At 34.8% G+C, this 11,216-nt stretch overlaps 1 protein-coding gene across 2 annotated transcripts in view; it reads right to left on the bottom strand.

Moving 5' to 3' along the window:
- DLGAP2 (DLG associated protein 2) overlaps nt 1–11,216 on the bottom strand; it is a 1,288,940-nt gene that overhangs the window by 1,160,809 nt on the left and 116,915 nt on the right. The window contains exon 2 of one of the 2 annotated variants that reach the window (XM_069065393.1): nt 10,352–10,465. The exons of the other annotated variant lie outside the window; for it this stretch is intronic. Within the exon in view, the coding sequence (XP_068921494.1) occupies nt 10,352–10,366 (15 nt within the window). The 5' untranslated portion in view covers nt 10,367–10,465. The remainder of the gene's footprint in view (nt 1–10,351; nt 10,466–11,216) is intronic. 2 annotated transcript variants of the gene reach the window in all.

The following is an 11,216-nucleotide window of genomic DNA, read 5'->3' as shown; positions in this document are numbered from 1 at the left end:
CTCTCTCTCTCTCTCTCTCTCTCTCTCTCTCTCTCTCTCTCTCTCTCACACACACACACACACACACACACACACTCACACACACATGCATGCAGTGTCAAAGAATGTCTCCTTCTACTTAATCAGGATCACTGATTTAGAGCTATTAAGCTGGGAGAGAACTCTAAGGCCTTCTATTCCTTTATTTTTACAAAGATCAAGAAGTAAAATTATTTGCTTGAAGTTTTGCAAGTAGTAGCAGAAGTGAGACTTGGACCCAGCCCTCCAGTATGTCAAATCCAGCATTTTTCCAAAATACCATAAAATATATCACACTAGTGAAAATGGCACAAGGGAACCAGAAGGAAGTATCTATTGTTGTGTCCCATCTTCCTGGAGATATGCTTTATGTATATACTTTTCTAATGAAAAGTAGGGGTATTTTTTCCTCTTGGGAATTAAAGTCATTTTCCCTTTCCTTTTGGGTGTATGTGTTCTCTGATCAACTTTAATATGTGTGAGTCAGTATTATTGTTATTGCTTCTCAATGAAAGTAATTAGCTGGTTGAGCTACTTTGTCATTTTGATGAATCATGATTTATGTATTAACTGTGAAATAAAATTCCCCACAGTGCATTCTTAATTTTGTATAATTTTGTATAATTGTATGATCCTATTTTTAAAAGAGGACCTCATGAGTTGGTGGGTATAAATTGTCAAAATATACCATTGCTTAGTGAATAGAGCACTGGCCCTGGAGTCAGGAGGACCTGAGTTCAAATCCGGCCTCAGACACTTAACACAAAAAACTAGCCATGTGACCTTGGGCAAGTCGCTCAACCCCAATTGCCCTCCAAAAAGCAAAAAAAAAAATTATTTTTTAATATACCATTGCCAAAGTTGAAGGTTATAGAATCCATTAGACTCTCTAAATATGTTCATGAAAGAAGATCCTGGTACTAATTTTGTCCCTATCATTGTATGAAAGATATATATGACCTTGGGCAATTCACTTTACCCCTGGACCTCACCTTTTTCATCTCTAAAAGAAGGAAGTTGAACTACATTCCCTCAGAATCCCATGGAATAATCCCAAGACTGGGTACCCAAAAGTCCTGAAAATAGTAGCATCCCCCAGGGCACTAGCCTAGCTTCCAGATCACAGTCATCATCAATGGGATCCATTCTTGAGGAAATATTTCACCACCTCTTCCACTACTGGCCACATACCAACTCCCCTAACAAGCAGTCAAGCCAGCCTAGTTGAAGCAGAAAGGCACCAAGTTGGAAACAGAATATAGCAGGCAGGCTAAAACACTGCAACCATGTCAACCACTACCTCCCCAATGACTGAAGAGCTTGGGGGGGGGGAAGCTTTACCCTACAAGCCCCATTATACTAGGGGGATCAATGAGATCCATGGATTCTCAAAAGATGTTGATCTAATAATCCATACAGAAAAAAAAAAATATTTTCAGTCCCAACCCCATACCTACCATTCTAACCCCAGTCATAAACCAGAAAAACAAACCACAACTTGGCAACTGTCTCTTGTAGGTAAGTGCTATAGTCCCTGCCTCTTCCTATTGAATATCCAGAAAATAAATATTTCACCAAAGTCCTTGGTATTGTCAGATGGCTCTATATATGAAATAAGTATGATTTTATCAGTGGAAATAGCACAAAGAATATCTTTCTCGCCAATGCATCCTAAGAATTTCTAGACCTTTCTAACTGTTCTCCATATAAACCATCTTATATGTTGTCACTCCCCATTAGAATTTAGCTCTTCTGAGAACAGTGACTACTTTGCTGTTCTATTTATCTTTAGACTTTCACACAGCAAATTGTATAAGCTAAGCACTTAAATGTTTTTATTCATGTATTCATTCATTCATTTCCCTTCCAAATGTAAATCTATTATCCTTAAAAATTACTGTTATTATAAAATATGCAAATGTATACATTATCTCAACCATATGGGTTCTCTTTCCAACAAGGCAGACTGTGAGCCATCCATGTTTGTTCATTCTGTGTGACTCTTATTCGTGTCATTCCATAAGTTTGATACAGTGGGTGTACTGTACTTTCTTTACTGTCTCTTGACATCATAAGGACACCAAAACAATACATGGACTTATCCATAGACTTTTATCTCAATCTTGCTATGTAAAGAAGCACATCTTTTTTGCAAATTTATTTCTACAATGACATCCTGTACTCCACGTATCCTTTACAGTTTCTTATTTATATTTATTTAGTCCCTTTTAGCACCACTATTTCTCAAGTCACCCCAATTATGAGTGGGTCCAAGGATGTATTACAATGGCAATGTGTTGCATTGTGTTCACACCTACCAGGCACCTCTTTATTGCCCTTTAGATGATTTTTATTTTCAATTTTTCAGAGACCAGTGTGTTCCATGAATCACAGCCATATAGCATTGAAAGAATATTGGTATTAAAAAATAGGCCTTTAGTTCCCAGGAGAAATTTTTGTATTATTGAAAGAACTTTAAAATTTCCTCAAGGCAACCCAGCATCCTCTTCCCTCTATTCAATTATGAAGTCAACTTATTAATCATTTTTAGTATCTGGCTGAGTTTATCGGTAGATAAAATTATATATAATTTACATAAAATATATACACACTGATGGAGTGCTATAAATTGACCATCCAACTACATATGATAATCTAGTTGGACTCTGCATAGAGCATCTTCCAAGACACTGTGGGGAACCATACGGCTCACTCTTTTAAGTATATCTTAATAATTGGAGAATCAGTAAGCAAAGTTAGCCAGGATCAAAACAGGGTTAATTAAAGTAGCTCCAGCAATGTTTTATGAGGTGAACTTGTACTTTTAAAACAAAAATCTCTCAGAATTCTCTGTAGGGCATAATTTCCACACTATTTTTTCTGTCTTTGAATAAGACATATTATTGTTCTCTAACCATCTTCTGTGTAGTGAAATAACTTGCCTCAAAAAAATATTATTTCTCTGCTTGATTCTTCTGCTAAGGGAAATTGGTCCACAGTTACTTTTGAGTAGTTATGAATCTCATCTAGGAAACTAAGCAATGTTCAGATGTCTAATCCAATCAGAATACTGTAATCTATAAATAGAAACATCCAGATCAATCAGCTATTTATAAGTAATTCCTCTTTAACTAGGAATCTATCGTGAATTCCTTATAAGAGGGTGGCAAAAACCTTTGGTGATTACGGTTTTCCTTCCTTTATGCTTTACTTTACATTAATTATCAAAATTTGGGACAAAATGAGTTTATTTGTTATATCTGTCACAGAATCAGTATGATTTTTACATACAAATAGGAGATATTTTGTTGGAAGTGAGCCTTTCTGACAACTTTTTATTTTAATGAATCATTTGAATAGTCAATAAATATTAAACATAGCAGGATTGCCTATTCTCTGTATCTTTCAGTAAGATATACTCTGGTGAAGTTATGGACTATTGTCAAATATCACCCACAAAAGCTTGTCTCTTCTCTAACAATGATGCTTTGTTTTTCCCACACCGTTAGTACCTTTTTCTCTTTCAGATAATTTGGGAATACGTCTTTTGCCCTAGAAATTGTCACTTCCAGAACATATGCCTTTTACATGTACTTGGTCTGGGTCCACTTTTTCTGTATGGTTACTTGTGCTTCTACTTGTAAACACATCTTGGAATGTAATGTTATGGCTTTGTTGTTCTCAATACTGAAAACAATTTATATATTCTTGTAGATTATTTCCATCTTTTTTTCTTTCTGTTCTTCTTTCAGCTTCATTCTCAAACATTCGCTCAAGGTGACTTTGCTTAGCTTACTTTCTCACAAAGTTTTCTTTAAACTAATTGTTCCCTCCACTTCCCTCTGTTTTATGAGGCAATTCTGCTTTTAATTTTTTTTCCACCAGTCTTCTATGTAGGATTTTGCAAACAAGTTTATATCCTAAATTCTCTTAGCCCTTGGCAGCCTTTGCCTTTGTTGGACAAGTTACTCAAGTGTTCACCAACAAAGGACATTTGTAGACTCTTTTGATCTTATTATAGTAATTGATTTATATTAGTTAAGCTTCCAAGTGAAATAATTATAATCTGTGTCAATGTACTTCTCTGTCCATATTCCATTATTCAAGATCAGTAAGTTGTTTAAATAGGCCAGGTTAGAATTTTTCTAATCATATGCAATATCTGTTTCTTACTTTTATTCTAATGTTTTATTCATTTTAATCTTTGCTATAACCAAGTCATCAGTATAATGTACATAGACAATTTAGGAATCATTCCTATACCAGTAACAAATCATTTCCTGTTTGTTGAAATATAGTCAATTTCATGTTTTTGCTACTCCGATTTCCATGTCCAACCCCTTCCAATTCTTTTCTCCAAGAAAGCATTCATAATGTATATTATATATTATCATCTATGTATCTTAGTTATTCCTTTCTCATTTCCATGTGATAGCCATATTTTCCCACCATCCTTACTTATTCATGCCTTTTCATCAAAGTCATAGAACATCAGTCATATACCGATTTATTTTGTAGAAATTTATTAAATTCCTTGCAGAATTTCACTTCATCTTCTATAGTAAATTTTGGTGAATAAGTTGTAATTATTTCATATTGATCTTTTTGTAAATATTAACAATGAATACTATTCTCCAAGATTGTTATGTCCTACGAAATGGTGTTTTTGTTGCCTTTGAACAAGATAAATACATTACAAGGTAATAACTACTCTATCAATTCTTTTATTTGTCTTTCCAAGTACAGCTTATAAGCCATCCTTCTACTTAGCTGCAACTTCCTTCTATCTTCTGAAGTCACTTACAAAATATGAAGATTAATATCATTTAATTTTTCTACACTGTAGTTCTTAGCATTTTTACAGATCCCTTTGGTGGTCTAGCTAAGCCTATGGGACCCTCTCACAGAATAGGCATCAATTTGAGAATAGCTGAACAAATTATTATATAAATATGTAATGGAATACTATCATACTATAAGAAATGAGGGAAAATATTATCTCAAAGAGAAAAAGAATGATTGTTATGAATTGATATAGAGCAAAGTGAGAACCAGAAAAATCATTTATGTTATATATTATAAAAAATCAAAGGATTACCAAGAAAATCAATTATGTTAGAATATAGTTTGCAAAATATTTTTAAATAACTTCTCAAACAACAGGTTAAGAACTATTCCTGTAGCAATATGTCTACTCCATATGGACATTAGATGGGATTTTCAAACTGAGAGTACTAACAGGTAGCTTAATGTTCATAAATGGTCCATAACTATGTGATTCTAAGAGCCCTCCAACATCCTTTTTGCTACTTTGCTTCCATTACTGTAGAAACAGAAAATAGCCATACAAGACTAAGGGATGTTTTGTATTTTTCTTTGTTTCCCAGGTGCAATAGCCAAGAAATCCATTGGCAAGTGTTCTGCCTATTTATTAGATATTATTTGTGCAAAAATTTATAGTTTTAGAAAAGCAAGATTCTATCAAACATTATTTTCTAAGGGTTTAAATGGGGATTTAAACTTAAATGTGTCTCCTACCTTTATATTTTTAAAGATTTTAGAAAAAAAAGGACATTGATGGATGCCTAATCCATGGCTTTTGCAGTTTGCTTCAAGAGAGACCAAAGAAGAAACTGATTATTTGATATTTCTATCCCTGTAGGAAAAAAAATGCAGCTGTTTGAATCTTTATGAATTTGGTACCAACTTCACTTATTTTCTTGCAGAATTTTGGGGTCATGTAGTCCAACCATCTCATTTTACATTTGGAGAAACTACACCCCACAGAGACTAAATGACTTGCCCAAGGTCACACAGATACTAAGTGAAAGAGCTGAGATTTGAACTAAGGTTCTCTTATTCCAAATTCACTCCCTTTCCCATGACAGCATGCCAATTCTCTTTCTACTTTAATGAAAAATTTAATTTTTCTATTGTAAGAAAATATTCCATATTCATTGCAACTATACAGGGGGTAGATTTCTTTGCAAACATCATTTTATTAGAAAAAATTAGATCAATTGGCAAATTTTTTATCATACCCACCATTCAACATTGTAGTGGCCCTTAACAAAAATAAGAGAGAAAGCACATCACTGCAGTGACATAACACATATACATAAGGAACATAATAATGTGTCATAATAAATATATAGAAGGATATGGAATCAGGAAAAGAAGGATTCAAATCATTTTTCCAACTGTTTACTAACTGTGTGACCCCAGGGCTAAATGTAGTCTCTCTGATGTTCAGTTGCTATTGTTCATGGAGTTGTGAGCTGTGATGGCATCTGACCATTCTGTAAAGCACTAAATAGCATTTGCCCATTAGGGCAGCAAGGTGGCACAGTAGGCAGAGTGCCAGGCCTGGAGTCGGGAAGATGCCTCTTCCTGAGTTTAAATCAACACTTACTAGCTATGTCACCCTGGGCAGGTCATTTAACCCTATTTCCCTCAGTTTCTTCATCTATAAAGTGAGTTGGAAAAGGAAATAGCAAACAGTTTCAGTATCTTTGACAAGAAAACTCCAAGTGGAATCATGAAGAGTCCAACATGACCAAAAAACGACTGAACAACAAAACCTGTCCTTTGACCTAGCTATATCACCACCAGGCCTATACCCCCAAAGAAACTAAAGAAAGAGGGAAAGGCCCTATATGTACAAAAATATTTATAGTTGCATATACATATTTAAGTATATATGTACACATATGTATCTTATTGAGAAAATTTGCTTTGCCTGTGTGTTTATTACAAAGATTTTGTTTTCCTTTTTTCCAGTAAGGTGGGAGAGAGAGCAAAAATAGTTCTATTAATTAAATTTTTAATTTAAAAATAAAATGAGAAGGTTGGATTATATGGCATTTAAGTTCCTCTCTGACTGTAAACCCATGATCCTATTTTGTGTCTTTTGAAAACATATTTAGATAAATGTTGTACTGACATTTGAAATAGTATAAATCTACACTGTTCATAAATTCTCATAATCATGTATAAAAAATGTGGAAATTCAAAAGGCAAAAAAAGTCACCTTGGTTAATAAAGCCAGTAAAACACAAGCCATAAAGGAAATCCCATATCCTACATTTACCAGCCATATGACCCTGGTCAAGTCACAGCTTTTCTGTGCCTGTCTCCTCAACTGTAACATGTGGGGGCTAGACTCCCTGTCTTCTAGCTCTAAATCTATTATCCTATGAAGTTAATTAACATATAAGTTTTATTATCTATATTTAAAGATGTCAGAAGAGAAATGGATTGAGAGGTAGGAAACCTTGGTGAATCTCCACTCTAACACTTACTCTTGGCAAATATTCCTAGTCAGTAAATGGTTGTATCAAATACTCCTTTACAGGGTCACACAAAATTACAGAATTTCCCAAGTGAAAGGGACTGTAGTTCAAACCAGACCTGATAAAGAATGTCCTCTACAGAATGCCATACAAGTGATCACCAAGCATTTTCCTAAAGACCTCCGACAAGGGAGAATTCACTTCTTTCTAAAGAAGTTCATTACAATTTTAGTTACTCTAATTATTAGAAAGATTTGTCTTTACATCAAGTCTAAATTTGTGTCTTTGAAATTTCTACCCTTGCTCCTAGTTCAGTCTTCTGAGGTCAAGGAGAAAAAGTCTAACTGCTCTTTCACATAACCCATTAAATTTTTAAAGATAATTATCCTATCTCCCTCAAAGATTTTTCTTCCAGGCTAAACAAATCCTTTATACCTCTCAAGTTAACATCAAACCATTAATAATTTTTTTATCTCCATATTCAACTGGTTACAAACCAACGTAATGTGCAGTTTACTAACCCATCAGTCTATCATTCTCTCCAGAGCAGCATGATTTAATGAAATATTTTGTTAAAACCTTCCTCAGAGAGGTTGTGTGGTATTAAAGTTAAGAAGCCAGTCTCAGAGGTAGAAAGACCTGCATTTGTCAAGACATACTGCCTATGACTCTGGGCAAGTTACTTAATGGCCAGCTAGGTGGTGCAGTGGATAGAGCTTGGAATCAGGAAGACTCCTCTTCCATAATTCAAATCCAGCCTCAGACACTTACTAGCTGTGTGACCCTGAGCAAGTCACTTAAGCCTGTTTGCCTCAGTTTCCCCATCTATAAGGAAAAGGCAAGCCACTCCAGTATCTCTGCCAAGAAAACCTCAAATAGTTCACCAAGAGTTGGGCAGGACTGAAAAACAACAACAAAGATACCAGACAAAAAGTGGAAAAATAAATGCTGATCTGCATTCGAAGAGGGAAGTTCTTTACTGGGAGCTACCTATACCAAAGAAGTAGGAAATCTAGACCAAAAAGCACTTGCTAAACTACATCAGCAATGTTCTCCTGATCCGATCACAAAAACAAATAAATAAAGTTAATATGACATGGCCTATCCTTGGTGAAGTCACATTAACCCCTTTATGATGATACCTATATTTTCTAGATATTTGAGAACCATCTTTTTAATAATGCATTGTAGAATGTTGCCAAAAATGGAAGTCAAGTTCCTGGCCTTATAGTCCATAGGAGTAAGGCAGTACCCTTTACATTTTTTTTTAATTAAAACTCTGGAAAAAAGATTTCAATGTGAAAAGAAAAAATATCCGAGTGGGTAAAGAATCCTGACCTGTGTCAGGAAGCTAAAGAATAGAAGAAGAGTGGGAAGAAAGGCCACTGAATCCTATAAGCTAAAAAAAAAATTTAATTTGAACCTTGACCTCAAGAGGGCAATGGGCACTTGAGGGAGGAAACAGATTCTTGTCCTCCAAATAATGATAATAGGTATTGTCATCAAGTGAGAGATCATATGGAGAAGAAGAGATTAACGGTGGTTGGGAACTCCCTACTGAAGGTTACTGAAGGCAGCCTTTGTGAACCTGATATTAAAGAGATCTGTTTTCTTTTCTGGTAGGTATATCCAAGTATGACAAAATATCCCAGTACTTGTCAAAATGGATCTTATCTATTCACTTCTGGAGATTCACAAATGACATTGCCAAAATAAATCTAGAAGAAAAAAATTGCTGCCAGAAGAAATCTAGAAAAGAAAAGATATCTTAAGCTATGAACAACAACCATTTTCAGAGGCTGACTGCCATACATTTTAGAAGCACAGAAAAGATACACTAAAGGCTGGATAAGAGAAAATGAAGTGGCAGGAACATTTTTTCCCCAGGAAGAGGAGAGGTAGAAATGTTTAACTAACTATTCACCCCTCTTCAGTGGTTCTTTGGTACTCAGAAGCCCTACCAAGCAAGTCTCATGGTACTACATGAAATAGCAATACACTACAGAAACTGAGGGTCATCTCTAAAAGTGAGGACAAAATAGGGGTAATCTAGGAAGAAAGCTTTAAAAGAGATTAAAAACAAACTTGAAGCAAGAAGAAAGGGTTTAAAATAATGGAGAGAGGAATGCATTAGGAGCTCAATCAGAAAATAATTTAAAATATTACTAGGCAGCAGCAGCAACAAAGACCCACTTGAGGCTGAACAGAAACTACATTTCTCTCATTTTGTTCTTCTCCCTTAAATAACCATGAAGTGGAACTGAAATATGTGCATGTTTGTGCACCCCCATACAAAATTAAGCTCATTATATAGCTTATTTGTGAATTTCTTAAATAGAATTCTATACTCACTTCATTTTAAAAACAAATGAGTGAAATATTTCATCTATCCCCTCAAAACACACACAACACTAAAAATAATTTGATTTGCCTCTTAGCCATATAGTCTTTCATTATCTCAGGAATCACAAGATTTTTTTTCCGTATTGGTGGCGCTTTTTCTAATTGCTACCGTTGGATATAATGATAATAATAGCTAGTGTTTATGAGGCACTTTAAGGCTTACATACTTTGTTTCATTTGATCCTCACCTGTGAGGTAGATGCTGCATATGTTATCCTGTTTTGCAGATGGGGAAACTGAACCAGAAGGAGATTTTTTTCCAGAGTTGCACAGCTGTCAGAGATACGATTCAAATTCAGGAACTCCTGACTCTAGTCTAGCAGTCTTAAAACTACACACTGAAAATTCAGTTCTCTCATTTTTCATTTTCAATGTATCATAGAGCTGAAAGGAATTTTAGAGATCACCCAGTCCAACCCTCTCTTTTTCTCTTTTTGCAAATGAGGCAAAGAAGGATCAAGTAAGTTGTCCATTATCACACAGAATGCAAATAACAATGTCAGGATGTGAACTCAGGTCCCCTGATTTAAAGTCCAGCACCCTTCCCACTGCACCACACTGGCTCCTACTTTAGGAGGCATTTTCTTCAAATGACAAAGACCATGACAATCAAATGCAGAGGGTGGTTGAAACGGTACCTGTGAAGTCCCCATTGTGTCTGAGCAGGGTGAGCGCCAGGTATGGGCTTTCACCAGCAGCAGCAGTAGGTGGCCTTGCAGTACTTACAGCAGTGCTTCAGAGGATGAGAAACCCTAAGATGAGGAATGGATAGAAATGGGGAAAATGATAAAAGAAAAAAAAGGTAAACATCCTCCCCTAAAGGAAAAAAATCATGTGGAAATAAAAGAACAAAATCAAATGCATGGGTCCAAGTAAGGGCTAATTTCACTGAGCACAGAAATTTGGCATGGATTAGGGGAGTAGAATGAATAATTAGTCATCAAAGATGATTCCAAGGGTCACTATATTATACAATGTATAACATATACATTATAGAATATGGAATTGTACAGTATATGAAATATGACATGCATTACCATTGATGAGCCATCTCAAAAATTATTCCAAAGGAATCCTGTAATTTCAAAGCTGGAAGAGAGTTCACTTAACATAGCTTCATTTTATAGCCCAGGAAACTTGGGCCTAAATAAGAGAAGCGATTTGTTCGATAAAATAATAATGACCATCTAGAGCTAAGGGACTTAAATGAACACCCATGACCTTTTTTAAAGAATATATTTTAATGATGGAATTTTAATATCATTAATTTCCTTTCTAATCCTATGTATTTTATTTAATACATTTTAAAACATTCTGAAAATGGAGTTTACCAGACTGCTATAGGGATCCATCACAACACATACACACATACACAAGTTAAGAATCTTTAATGTAGAATTTCAGAGTGTGCAGAACACTTTATACATCTTATCTCATTTGGCCTTTCACAATAATTCTGTAAATAAATAATATTATTATTATAAATAATTATATTTTAACATA

The sequence above is a fragment of the Petaurus breviceps genome, unplaced genomic scaffold (assembly GCF_028583685.1).
Source record: "Petaurus breviceps papuanus isolate PSGF00001 unplaced genomic scaffold, PetGlider_PUasm1.0 90686, whole genome shotgun sequence".
Classification (NCBI taxonomy): Eukaryota; Metazoa; Chordata; class Mammalia; order Diprotodontia; family Petauridae; genus Petaurus; species Petaurus breviceps.
The sequence above is the reverse complement of the archived record's forward strand: the minus strand, read 5'-3'. Positions and strand labels throughout refer to the sequence as shown.